Source organism: Botryllus schlosseri, chromosome 13 (genome assembly GCF_051294905.1).
Source record: "Botryllus schlosseri isolate E-star chromosome 13, Bs_hap1, whole genome shotgun sequence".
Taxonomy (NCBI): Eukaryota; Metazoa; Chordata; class Ascidiacea; order Stolidobranchia; family Styelidae; genus Botryllus; species Botryllus schlosseri.
The window spans coordinates 18,757,540-18,771,941 of record NC_137248.1 but is presented as its reverse complement, the minus strand read 5'-3'; the positions used below and the strand labels follow the sequence as shown (position 1 = coordinate 18,771,941).

Here is a 14,402-nt window from a genome sequence, read left to right as displayed (position 1 = left end):
TTGTCTTGGAAGCAGCATATTGAATGCACAATATCAAAACTAGCTCGGTGTGTGGGAATAATGACCCGTCTCCAATCTTTGGTTTCCAGATCAGTGCTACGAACCATCTACTTCTCTCTTTTCCACTCTCATCTGCAATATGGAATCGTAGTATGGGGAAATGCATGCACAACATTTTTGTGCAGAATTCGAACCCTGCAAAACCGTGCGATACGGCTGATCTCATCTGTACCTTTACGTACCAATTTATCGCCTTACTACCGTAAGCATCGAATTTTGCGAGTTGATGAACTATGTCGCTTCGAAGTATCAAAAGTTGTTCACAAATATTTTTCCAATAGTCTGCCTACTGTGTTTGATGACTTTTTCATACCTGCTAAACATGTCCATTCCCATTACACGAGATCCTCGTCTAAAGGAAACATCTGCTTACCCCCACCCAATAGCAACCTAACTAAGAGATCTATCGACTACTCGGGACCTATCATCTGGAATGCATTACCACCACATATCCGTGAATTGCCTTATAATAGATTCAAAAAAGCCCTACTTGATCACCTCTTGTCGTTACACTAACACTGTTGCCCTACCTCGCCCAGACATTGCTTCATTGATCATTTGCCACCATTGTTAAATTTTTTTTCTATTTTCCTTCAACTAAACATTTCTTTACAGCTAGACTGTTCAGAGTCAAGTGTACCTGTTTGATGCTGGTGTGATCAGACTAGATGACCTTCACGGTCTTATCGATCATTCCTATCTAATACCGAATGCTGTGCACGCATATTTTCTGTACCACCATCACTGCCGTTTGCTATGTATTTTGGTTCGATGAAAATAAAGACTCTCTCTCTCTCTCTCCAGGCTAGGAAAGACGTTAAATATAGGCCTAAAAGACAGACGGCGGGCTACGCGGTCAACACCAGAGCAGTATCGTTTAAAAGTGTATAGTTCGTGGGAGTCGAGTCGAAGTGATGACCGTTTTTTAGTCTACACTACAAGATTTCCCGTAAAAATTGTAATATCAGCTATTTTTAATTCCGGTAACCTAAATGTTATGATATGAACACGTGAAGTTGAAATAGCGATCCAATCGGCAAACGACTACTGCGGTTGCCATTTATAAAATTGTGAAATTATAATTCGGCTGCTTGCAATGCACATGAATTCTGTCCTAGATGTTGAAGTGAGGGTTGTAACCAACAAGTCACAAGCTTCCTAGTCAAGTGGAGTAATTTCATTTTCAATTCACCACCGAATCAAGTCCGAGTACAATAGTCGAGGAGAAACGGGCTGACACCGTACTGAGTGCGGTTTCGATCCTGCTGAATATACTGTAGCAAGCTACAATCTGCAAAATCATTTTCTGCAAGTTTATTATAATACACACACGAAATGAGAACTTCATGATAAAGAGTCAATATCCCAGACGGTACAATCTCATATCTCAGTATTGATACCATTCTAAAACAGCGGAAACCATAATGCGAGATCCTGTATATTATTAAAACAGGAAGACAATCACATTGCTATTTTTTCACTAATCGCAATTTGAATTCTTCTTTCGGAGTCATGCCCAGCTTAAAAGTCATTTGCAGTGGTGGTTTCTGAAAAAAAGTACCCCACCATAATACACGAGAAATTAGAGTAGTCTTTATTGCTCCTGCTAAGAAAAATGATCATTTGAACCCAGTTCTCTGGAAGGCCTACCTTGATACAATAACTCATCAAGGCCAACCTTGACTAACACAGCAGTTTTCCTTCAATTGCCACCTCATCCATGGCGTAGCCCGGATGAAATTAGTGTGTGATGAGACGAATCTCTTAAATGATGCTACACAAAGAATAATATTTGTGACATACTGAACACGAATGACCCAGTCAAAAATTTGGAGGTGTATTCTGCCCTTTAGCACCCTGACTGGTGACTGGGACACTATCCAACGCCACTGTAAGCCTAATGTAATTGCACTCGTGAAGTAATATTACTACAGTAGTTTTCTAACGTGAAAAAAGTAGGCTATCCAAAAACCTCATCAGTTATACGGCTGAGTGATTCTACTCCAAATATAGTAATCAACTTCGATTCGCGTATCAATCAATCACTCAATGTACCTTTTATGCAATCATAAACATAATAATGGCAGTTCCACACCCCATTAACAGATATTTTAGTATTTACTCTACCAGGCTTCATTGAACATTGTGAAATGTTGTGGGTTGATCACGATTTCGCAGAAATGAGATAAGCCGTGTCCGAAATTAGGATGGTGTAACACGACTAACTGAGGTTTCAAAGCTTCCATGTTGAGAAAAAGACATTGCAACTATGATAATTGTCGTTGATAATATAACCCTTAGTGATAAGGTGAGCGTAATTTCAGCACAAAAAAAAAATTTCTTACCAATGGACTCGAATCACTGTGACAAGCTTTAATCAGTAATTAGTTCTTCCAACTATAAATAGTACTTGGATCATATCGTACGACCATAAACATACCGGCGTGTCCGCGCAAGGTTCAAAGGAGTACTTATGCAGGATTTCACACATCGCGATTTTGATCTCCATTTCCGCAAACCTCATTCCGATGCAGTTCCGGGGTCCCGCACCAAACGGTTGGAACATCATGGAGTCGATCTGTGTCATATCCTCCATTCTGTAGCAGAAGGATATAATAATAGGCCTACTGTAAGCAGCAAAAGTTACAAAGTATTTCTACTTTTCCAGAGCACTCAAGTAGGTTTTGCCAACGTGCACTGCTTACTCACGTCGTTATGTTTTTCAACCACTCCCAGGATCACTCTGATTTTTAGGGCAAAACTATTTACTTTTTACGCTTTGAATTTTGTTAATTAGAAAGTAGCCTAGTGTTGAGAGATGTTAGCAGTGTTGGGATCAAGTCACTACCTTCGAGTCACGAGTCATTTTGAGTCATTGCACATTTTGACTCGAGTCAAGTCATGTCAATCGATTTTCAAAGGTGACTTGAGTCAAGTCAAGTCACTCGATTTTTGCAGGTGACTCGAGTCAAGTCAAGTCAAGTCACGAGTCAAGTCACATTTCAAGTCAAGTTGCCTTTTTGAAGTATGTATGAGGCATGATTACGTCATTGCAATTTGCTAGCTGTCTGAAATAAAGTTTGAGTGATAATTGTTTCCGAACCGATGAACGAATATAGAGTTGAATATACACGCAAGAAGGCGCTATATCACTCACATATACGTAGAACTGTTAAACTACGTAATTGCCTAACCACAGTTTATAGTTACCAGCCAAAATAGAGAATATAGAAACGAATTGATAATATGCAATAGGCCTACATTACCCATTTACAAATAGATATGATACAATTCGAGCTTGCTCCAATTGTTGATGACTAAATAAACTATATTCGAATTCAATTTCAATAAAACAATAGATTTATTGGTTAAGGTAAGAACAGAGAACGGAAATAGACATTTTGCTATTTTATTACTTTACTACCAGAGTTACGACAACGTAAGCTGTAAGCATCGATCACTTCGTTTGCGGTCAATTTATTTGCGAGAAAACAATCCAGGGTCAGTGAAACTCACGATCATTGAATGATTGGTCGCTCTCACGGGTTACACCAGCGTTTCGCGAACAATCCGAACATATGCGAGATATAGTGATTGTTATCGACACTGATTGCTTGATGACTTGAAATTGACTCGTTAATTTTGCTCCGAGTCACGAGTCAATCCCCATTTCTGATACTCCGAGTCAAGTCAAGTCAAGTCATTTTAGCAAAGTGACTCGAGTCAAGTCAAGTCATGCAAAAAAGGTGACTCGAGTCTGACTCGAGTCAAGTCATGACTCGAGTCATCCCAACACTGGATGTTAGCAACACCTTCATGAGTGAAATTCTCATATGAGCCAGGTGAAACTACCCCTGAAACATGGTAACTCCATATCGTTTTGAAAATTCAAGATTTTTTTAGTGCCATTAGTCATTATGCAATAGCTGAGATGATGCACCTTGCAGTTTGGAAAGTAGCCCCCTCTTAATAACTGCTACAAGCATGCGACCCCTCAACCAAATCTTTTTTATAACTACTTGCATATCAGTTCTTTACAAACATTCATTTTCAACTTCGAAGTAGTGTTGACTAATCTTGGAAATCGCTATTACCATTTGTCATTGCGTTTTAACAGAATCAAAGAGTTACTTCGGCTTCTACTTGAGACCAAACATTGACTGCTTTGATAGCCACATAGTGTGACCAATAGATGGATGTGTAGCTTGGATGACCAACAGACGCAGAGCTTTGAAATCGCAACCTACCTATCTGGCTTGAATTTCCACGGATCTTCCCAGTAGTCAGGGTCGTGCGCCAGAAAATATGCGGGAAATTGAACAACGATATCCTTTGGTAAACGCAGGCCATTAACGACAGTGTCGCTTCTGCACACACGTGAGTTTCTGAAAAAAATTACAGTAAAAATCAAGCACACCTTCCACGTGATGCGTCATATGCTAAAAACTGCTATACAAGAAAGGCGTTGAAAGATTGAATAATTCGAAAACACTCACATCAAAATAGCAGGATACAATCTCATTGTCTCATTTACGCACATATCAAGAAATTTGAGTCCCTTCACAGTCTCATAGTCAAAGCATCCCTGTCAATGCGAAACGTGACATGAATATATAACAGGCAGTGACTTCAAGCAATACCTTGGTGCGATATGCTTCATCGATTTCAGCCTGCAGCCTGGTTTGTATCTCGGGATGAAACGCCAAACTGTGAGACAAGTTTGTCATGACGTTTGCAGTGTTGTCAAAGCCGGCTCCAATCATGAGCATCGCATTTCCTATCAATTCTCTTCTTGTGAGTCCTGTATAGGCACGGTTATACTCGTGAACTCAATTAAATGCAGACTAAATTTCATGCATGAGCCGCTCTATTTTCACACCAACGCTGGACTGCTGAAATAGGTATCAGACAACAGGGCAATTTTGCTTCTCCGACCTGAATCAATATGAACTGGTCCCAAGGTGACCAAAATTCAAAGTGATCACTTTCTGTTTAGGGTCTTCATATTTGGACAATGAATTGCACAACTTTTGTCAGATGTTTTAAAACGTATGGAGTAGCCTACATTTACAGCATCACTTCTACTCCTACTGGAGTCCCATCAGTGATCACCTCGACCACCTCGAGACGTGTTGTAGTTTTGTCATCATGTAGTTTCGAAACATTTTGCGAATCTCTAATTCTAACTTAACTTAACCTTTATTTTCTTCAATGATCATTTCGACCCACCCACTCGTGCCAGTCTGACTCTCGCAGTAATAACAGTGTTTCTAAACCATCATACTGGAACGGATATCTAAATTCATTTCAGTGTGTGCCTTGGAGCCGACTTTAATCAAAATACACCAGCAAAGGCTGTGTCAACAAAAGGTGTTCGTGTACCATTCAAAAATAGTACATTGAACGCCCTCTTATTCGAAATTTCATGTATTTTAACAATACAATATTCTTTCCAATTCTCTTCTATTTGCTGACGATTACCCCTGACGAGTGTCAGCCGAAAATATTCGGGTTCATTCCAATATGAATATAGGCTACAATTCAAAAAGCTTCCCGGGGGTGAGCACCGAAAATAAGACAAAATAGTCCTAAGCCAAAAATAAGGACTGGTGCTATAAAGAACAATGTAGTTTTATAGTTATAGTTTCACCATTGTCCATTGGTCTGTCATGAACCCTTTGATACCAGTCTGCGGACCCCAAGGGGTTCATGGAGCCCAGGTCAAGCACCCCTGGAAATAGTAATTCAAAGACAGAATGTAGGATGAGATGACATCTCTCAATTTGCCATAATGCGCCACAGGTGTCTTTGCTTAATGTCGTGACAAAAGTTACTAGACATGAAATGAAAAAAGCAACAAAAAATGGAAATAAATCACCTTTCGTAGATTCTTCCGTAATTTCGCTGTCAGGCACTTCGGCATCCAGCATAAGCTGCAAGAGGTCCACGTGATGCTTATCCTATTATTATATAATGATTATGCAATCTGGAGTGACATATATATATCACCATGATTGCAGCGTTACCCCTTTGAGCCTGTCTTCTATGACGGCGTTAGTGAAATTTCGTACATACTGCAGAGATTTTGCTGGAAACAGGCCATATCCCAGTTTTTCAAATACATGCTCCAACGGAGGGAATAGCACTGGAAAGAAAACCATTTTGTGATCTAGTTATATAGCTGGAATAATGTTCATATTTCATGTAAGTCGCCAAGATGAACATTTGTTAACAATAAGATCAAATGATCATACAATGACAGATACGTATAGCGTTTGATTAGCAGTAAACATAAGAGCTACCATTGCAGGCTACTCTTGCAGTCAACTGTCAAGAAATACCAATACGCAGAAAAATTCATTGTTTAGATCAGGGGCGATTACACCAAACAATGCTCAAATCTAAATTTTGCAGTGAACAAAAACCGGCCAAAGATTCTTTTTAAAAATCACAAATCGCAACTTATTAATAAAGGCAAAAATCAACACCGCAGCAGCTGCAATGATTAGCCACACACATGCAAGACATGCTCAAAAAGCTGCAGAAGTGTGATAGCATTGAATAATTTATGAAGGAATCTGATGGAATGCAGTCACCGTAAAATGTAGCCAGCTTGAGAAAAACATCCCTGTTTCATGATCTCAAATTAATATTTCAGTTCATTAGATAAAAAAAATATCGTCCTTGCTAGTTGTTGATGAATTTGTGCAAATGCAAGTCCATATATTGGTGCTCGAGCTGCAGCTGTCGGTACAATTACTTATATGATATTCCACATCAAGTAGCCTACACCTGAACTGGCTGTACCTTCATTAGAGCGTAGATTCGAGTGGGAAAGGTTTGGCTAACAATTTCGCAGTTTTAATATCACAGGTCCCAAGATAAGAAGAGAGATCGTAAAGTTTATGGAAAGCTTGCAGCGCACTTACGAGGGAAGCAAAGTTGCCATAAAATTTTTCACGTGTAATGCCAGTTGATATGACCATATAAGACTGAAACAAGGTTGCCTTCTTGGAAAAACATACCCGTTGCCAATTGCAAGCAGTCTCTACGGCAGCGGTTCTCAACCTTTTTTGACACGCGCCCCATTAGCGATGGTCAAAAAAATCGCGCCCCCTGACCCTCCTTGCATTTATCGTCATGTCAAAATGAGCACATCATCTAATACAGAGGTGGGCAACCTTTTTGCTAATCATGGCCGTATTTCCATTACTTATGTAGCCTAAGGCCGCATTCCAGGGCATAGCCGCAACGAACGATCTGGACGCAAAATACCTATGGTAAACTGTCCATATCCATTCCCTTTTCACAACGCCCTATTGTACGCATCGAAATCGCGAGTGGCAATGTTATGAATAGTTGCTGGAGTGAATATTGTCGCGCTGAGCGCAAAAATTTTTCGGAGTCCCGAATGAATGTTATTTCTTGACGATTCCCATTCCGGCTCAGATTAAGAAGGACGCTGCTGCATTAAAATCGAAAAATTAAGTCTTGTTGAATTGCGCTGAGCACGAACAAAATTTCAAGATTAAATAATATCTCTCAAAAATTCGGGAGTGAATTCGTAATTGCAATTTGCATATCTACGGACGCCAACACATACTAATTGAATTAGGCGTCAACGGCCGCACAAATTCCCCCGCGTACGGCCGCAGGTTGCCCACCCCTGATCTAATAGTATACATAAGGTATATCTTACGGCAATTTTGAATCCGTATTCCAGTTGTTGAGTCTTTTACATTGCTGGCAAATTTCCCCAAACTTGATTGAAAATAACAAAAAAACATTGCACAGGACATCAATTGATTTCAAGGTAGGTTGCACTGAGACTAATCCTGATGCTGGTATAGTGACTACAGAGAGCACGGCGTCGTTCTGTCCGGCCATGCTAATTTTGATCAGTTTTGGAAATGAATTAAACTGTGTTGATTTATAGCCTAATTGAGGGCGAAACCGGGCAACCTATATTGCATGTCAGTCCGTCTTAATCAGTGCAGTTCGCCAGCTATTACCTAGCGCACTTAGATTTAGGCTACTGCCAAAGCTATCCAGTAACGAATGGCTTGCACGTAGGAATTGCTCTAAATCTTCAAAAAATATCAAAAATTTGCCCAGATGAAGTTGAACTCAGCCTATACTCCGTTGAGCGCGACTGCTGGAGTTTGAGTTTGGCAAGCTTTCTAGAATACGAAATAAGTTTAATCTTCAACAGTCGTCTATTCAGAATGGTTGTGGAACACATGATTAGTCACAATTTATACAGACTTTGTCAATTTCTCGCGCCCCCCCTGAGAGCCTCCCGCGCCCCCCAAGGCAGCTGGAGCGTGAAGGTCCTGTGGAAATTTCAATAAATTGCAGCTCCATTACGGTGGCGTTCTGAAGAAAATGGCTGCAGGCAAAAATATTTTTTCGTTTTGCCCTTCAATTTGAAACCACATTATTTTTTGAGTGCAGTGCCCCTTTAACTTTACCCACCTACAGTTTTTAACAGCCAATCATGGGAAGTGATGTTGGAGTACAAGGCTAAGTGCAGACATGGTACTCATGATTTACAGGATGGTTTCTTGTTTATGAGTTGATTCTAACATAGCATCCCAGTCATGGCATTGCAAATTACCCGACTTAATCGGCAATGTCATAATTGGTTTAATCATGACGAGCTTATTTATGAGCTATTGAAGCAGTTGTAGGGATTTTCAGTCGCATACGCTTGACAGCATGGCATGCCTTATTTCAAATATTGAAACAGTTCTTTTTGAAAATCACAAAAAGATTCGCATCATGCCTGTGAATCTGTGGCGGCACAGAGGCTAGAAATCACAGCAGTACAGTAGGCTATATACTCACTGCTCATAAATCCCACGGCCCCAGCAAATCCTCTTGTAAAGAGATTTCGGACTTCCTCAGTGAGTCGTGTGTCCACGCCATCTGATGTTTGAGTGTTGACTTTTGTGCCGAGAGCAGACGAGACAATGGCGTCCAAAGAAAGATTTGAGTATAGCCTGGAAAATATAACACAAATGCATACTATACAAGCAGACAAATTCTTTCTAACGCATTATCTGCTGGAATACAAAACAACGGGATAGCCAGAGGAGGCTCATCCTAATAAGGTTCTCATATAGGTTTCCACATCAACAGGTGATATTGTTATCAGCAGCAGTGATCTGGAAGACGGTTTGTCTAACTTGTCTTCTACGTACCACCACGCTGACTTGAACTAATTTGATAACTATTGTGAAATCTAGTTCGTAAACATTAAGCCAATATTTTATATCAACTTTCTAAACAGGATTTCACAATAATTAGTAACACATTCGCATCTTCACCATTTCTCCATAATTCGCAAATCAACGTTCATGTAATACATGCGCACGTACTGTGCAAAGTATACACAAGACTCAGCAAAATATAAGATGCATCAACAGCAATAGAAATTGCATATTTGTCATAGGAATTTGTATATTTATATAGCCTAAGTGTATGAGATTAAAATAAGAATCGGACCAAATTAAAACAAAGTAAAAGACTTCGTTATTCTCTGAATATTGGTCTATGCCTGAACCTTATTGTCAAGAGGTTTTCAGAAAAAGACCTGATGAAGCACGAATGACAAGAGCAAGAAAAAGCGCCAAAAAAGGAAGACAGCTAAATAGAACACGGTCACATTTCGTTCTATTTGGCTGTTGAGAAACAGAGCTGGGTCCTTTCAGTCCTATCAGTCACATTGGGTCTTGTGTATAGCATTGTACATTGTGTGTCTTAAGTGGATAAAAATAGAACCACTGATTACGATAATGATTACTCGAAAACCTTGGTGGGGCGATCACGATAATAATATCTAATACATATTTTCATCTAAGAGATACCCACTTTTTAACCGAAAATTCCTTCTTATCTTTCCAAATGTCGTCAAGCACTGTCAATGTTTGTTCCACACACTCTCGAATAACAATCGTTGTTTGCTTTATTTTGGAAACAGAGAAGGTTGGGGACAACGCAGATCTGAACAGAAAGTTGCTTTTTTCATTGATATTACCAGGCTACTTTAATTTATCAATCCGTGTCACAGTAATACTATTGAAAAGGCTTAACGTTTCTGGTCAACACATATGCGTAACCACGATTACACCCCTTCACTAATTTCAGGAAGCCTGCACTAGCAAACCAATCATCTATTTCATTGACTCATCCATTCAATATGTTTGAACGTTTTCTAGTTCAAGCTCAAACAAACCTAGTTCGTTTCCATTTTGCACCTTTGCTTGGTAGTAGGGCCTCGTTCATATCCTCTCCGTTGAGTTTGGTGAGTATTTTCTGTAACATACAAATACAATGGCGTTAGTAAAATTTAGACGTACATGGTGAAAACTTTACTCACAGTCCTTTCTGGAAAAGAATGAAATTCTTTGGTGTAGATTTTCCGCATTATTTCTGTGTCAAAAATAGTAATCGCAGGCTCCAACCCGAAGTAGGTGCTGAAACAAACGTCGTAATTTGCATGATTGTCCAATGTTCGTGTTCACAAATAAGAGAAAAAGACTCACAAAAATAACTGCTATACTTCTCAAGGCGCAATGCGACCCAAAAGGCCAGTGACACATATTAGTATTCAGCGCCTTACCGGTATGTTGACTAAAATGGAACCACCAAAGGGTCGATAATCTCACAGCTTCGACAATACCAGGTCATGGAGCTCAATGGTCGATCAATTTTAGATGACAGATGATGACCAGTATATTACTGTAGATATATCCACAATATTTGTCCTAGTATGTGCCTTTAACAGCATTCCGTTGCTATACCTTAGCAATCAGGAGAGCTATAATCATCTCACCAATGTCCTCAATAACTTTCTATTAATTACAAAGTAGGATCATTTATAATATTACATAGCAATTAATGGAACAAATCACTATAAGGAATCAAAGTTGATAACATAATATGAGTAAAACCGGGTGACTACGAATCATTGAATGCTTGCAAAAAAGTAATCACTGTGATGCTGAGCTGATAAGCAATTGTTTTATTGGGAAAATGAAATTAACATGATGTCACAGTTGAAAAAAAATAGAATATGCAAGAAACAGTTAAGCAAAATTCCATCATGGGTTAACAGCACAATCCACTGTTTGGATAGCCACACACATCGACAGCAAAATAATTTAAAACTGAGCATGAGCAAACTCAACCAATCAACTTGAATAGCGTGTTAAATTGGGCAATGATCTGACCTATATATTTCCAAATTTGAATATTGGCTTCAATGCAGGCCTATTCGCCAACCAGTGTCAATATGCAGGATGAAAATAGGATGCTAAGAAGGCAGGTACGTAGGATATTTGGGCTTTTCTGCTTGCAATGCTCAAAAGTGTAATCAATATCACTGGGACACTGTACAGTGTACAGCTTCTTCCACTACACACACAGGTCCAAAAGCTTATAAGTGCTACTTGCATGTCAGTAAATAGCAAACACTCACCCATAAATTGGTCCGAGCCTTTTCTTTTGTTCCGCAAATGAATCAGAAAACGACCCCTGCAAGTAATCTCAAGAATAATCTGTTCATGATACGTATAGCCTAAGCTCTTGTTATTCATGTGGATTGTAATAATCATGAAGATATAATTCTATAGCGATGAAACACTGATACATGAGTTGTATCAGAGAAGATCCGACCTAAACCTTGGATAACTGATCCTCCATACTAGGCAAATTGCATCAACTCAGTGGCTCCCAAACCTTATTGACTTGCGGTACACTTGAAAATTTATGAAACGCTCGTGGCACACTTGCAATAAGTTCCTCTCTGAAAAAATGTGTCGCGATGTGATGGTTAAATGCTTATTTATGCGAACGACTGAACAACGATTGGAACGAGGCTGCATTGTTGGCAACCATACTTGCATTTCGTCAATTCCAAGCAGTCTTTATCGTGCACTGCTATTTATTCCAGTCCAAACAAAGAAAGCTAGCCTATGTTCACATAGTCATAGAGATGCACACGGCAATAAAATTCTGATTGCTTTTGCACCCATGGTATAGGATTGGGAATGAGGCAGTCATACCTCGTCCATTTTTATGGAAAGAACGTTTTAAATATGGGGCGTTTCGTAAACCAATGAGCTTTTCTTCTACAGGAAGATTGCTCGATTCAATGCTTCCAGATGAACTAACTACCCATATAATGTTGCGAGCAACAAATTCCGAGAAGTAATGCTGCATTGAAAGTTGAAATCCATGCGGCGTGCTCACATTTCGCTGAGTAATTTGTTATTTATAAGTTGATTCATTAGGAGCGTAAAACGAAATGATGACTTTCTTCAACATATAGCAGCCTAATTCTGACGTTTGCAAACACCCAACTCATCCTCAATAGTCAATACCCTGATTGGTTCCATTGAAATGTTCACTTATGCTTATTTAGAGCGCTTTCAAGTCGCATATGCTAGCCTACATGCCAGATTTTGAAAAATACAAACATCTTTTTTTCCAAAATTTTAAAAAGATTCGTGGCACACAGTCTGGGAATCACTGCATTACCTATTATGACGATGTCAATGACTAATTCAATATATCAATCAATATCACTTTGTTCTCGCACATGAGTGTCATAGGCGGAGCGAAAATCATGCCAAAATTTCCAAGTCGATACACAGGTGAGCCATAATTTCTCATACTGCTAAAGAGCATTACTTTATAAGAAATGTCATGATATTGTCTTATGTGAGGTAGGCCTACACCCTTCTCCACAATTAATCAATTCTTTATTACAAGGAGGTAGGCTTTACAAATAGTAGCCCATACCATATTTTGAAGTTGTCGGCTACTTGAGTAATGACTTACAAATTAATGCCTACTATTGCTTAGCATTAGCCCCAAGTTGGCATTTCAAAGTTCTAAATGCTATTGTTGACTTTTGGAGGAGAGAATTTAGAAGTCAAACAGTTTCGTTTATAATTTCAGAGCTTGATGTCAACTTGAAAAATAACATTATTTCTAACAAAGTTGCCTCTCACCTCCTTAAAAAATCCTCTCATGTGACCAAGATTCCAAATTGATGGCGGATCGTGTGGTATTCCATTTATCTTGAAATATTGCCACTTTCGGTGAATGTAATATCTGAAATGTAAGGCAAAAGATATTTTATTCACTAGACCTCTCCGAAATCTTAACATCAGTATAACTTACCTGAGCAAACACAAAGTAGATATGAATATAATAAGCGATTCGAAGGATAAGAAAGATGAATCAGGCATTGAAATCATAATAGTTTTATCTTAAGGTTTACTCAAAAATTAGTATGGTGTTTCCTCATCACAATTTCTGGATAACATCATCGGATCGTGATTTTGAGGAAGGAAAAAGTAAACGAATATGATTTAATTGCTGATCCAGCAATTCGAGAGGGTTGCGAAATTCATTCTGTGTGCCAGTCTATACGATCTGACAGTACACTGCACTCGTCAGCACTGAAACTCAAGCTTTCATATGACAACGCACATAACGCACAACCACACACATCCGGACATCAGATGCCGGCTGCACGCTGCATAGCAACTCAACTCCAGCCGAGTTGTCGCGTACTGTATTTATAAACAAAGTCTACGTTTGCAGCGAACCGTTACAAATGGGCGTCTCTAAGGCGCGTCGATCAAGACTACATCATCAATTTCGCAATCTTTGTGTCGTATACGTACCGAGGCTCGATGGTACGTCACATATTGCATCATAATGATGAAAACTCTTCTCAGTATGATGCAAGTAGACATCACGATCTGAAACTATCGGTATTTCCGGTGACGTGATAATGTGACGTGTTTCGTTACGAAAACACGAAAACATTGCTATATTCCTGTTCGTTAATAAATACATGCAGTTTTGCCTAATGATATATATTAGGGTTACCATACGTCCTCTTTTAAGAGAATTTGTCCTATTTTTTGACTTTTTTGAAAGTGTCCTCGGAGAACGCCCTTTTGTCCTCTTTTTTGAGCTTTTTTGTCCTCTTTTTTGAGAATTTAGATCATATTTACTGCAAAATTGGACTGATATGCCGTAAATCAGCACCGGAGTAACGCTTCGGCGGGTATTTCGGGAGCTGGGCGGAAAGTTGACCTTTCTTTTAGTCAACCGACCGCAAAGTGGGAAAAATTTACCGTTTTTTGATAATTCTCCTCCGGTTTTGCAAGTCTGAAAATTCTGAAAAAGTGTACTCTTTTCAGATTTCCAAAATATGGTAACCCTATATACATGTACTAATGTACACATACAATCATACACAGCACCGTAACTGCCGCACCCCAAACCCCCCAATTGCAATTTTTTCAAAATGTTTTCGC

The 14,402-nt window shown here is 39.3% G+C and overlaps 1 protein-coding gene across 2 annotated transcripts; it reads right to left on the bottom strand.

Annotated features, from left to right (window-relative positions):
* Positions 1-1,359: 1,359 nt before the first annotated feature.
* Positions 1,360-13,548, bottom strand: LOC145453815 (cytochrome P450 3A11-like). 2 transcript variants are annotated; one of them, XM_080331801.1, is made up of 14 exons: positions 13,252-13,541; positions 13,080-13,182; positions 11,543-11,598; positions 10,442-10,538; positions 10,298-10,377; positions 9,934-10,065; positions 8,908-9,062; positions 6,087-6,205; positions 5,939-6,020; positions 4,701-4,861; positions 4,557-4,645; positions 4,308-4,445; positions 2,501-2,657; positions 1,360-1,607 (listed from the first exon to the last, which is right to left on the bottom strand). In XM_080331801.1, the coding sequence occupies exons 1-14, from the start codon at positions 13,326-13,328 to the stop codon at positions 1,530-1,532; spliced, it is 1,524 nt and encodes a 507-aa protein (XP_080187927.1). In that variant the 5' UTR covers positions 13,329-13,541; the 3' UTR covers positions 1,360-1,529. The 2 variants fall into 2 exon arrangements, with proteins under 2 accessions (XP_080187927.1, XP_080187928.1); XM_080331802.1 differs by lacking the exon at positions 9,934-10,065 and having other exon boundaries at positions 13,252-13,548.
* Between the last annotated feature and the right edge of the window lie 854 nt (positions 13,549-14,402).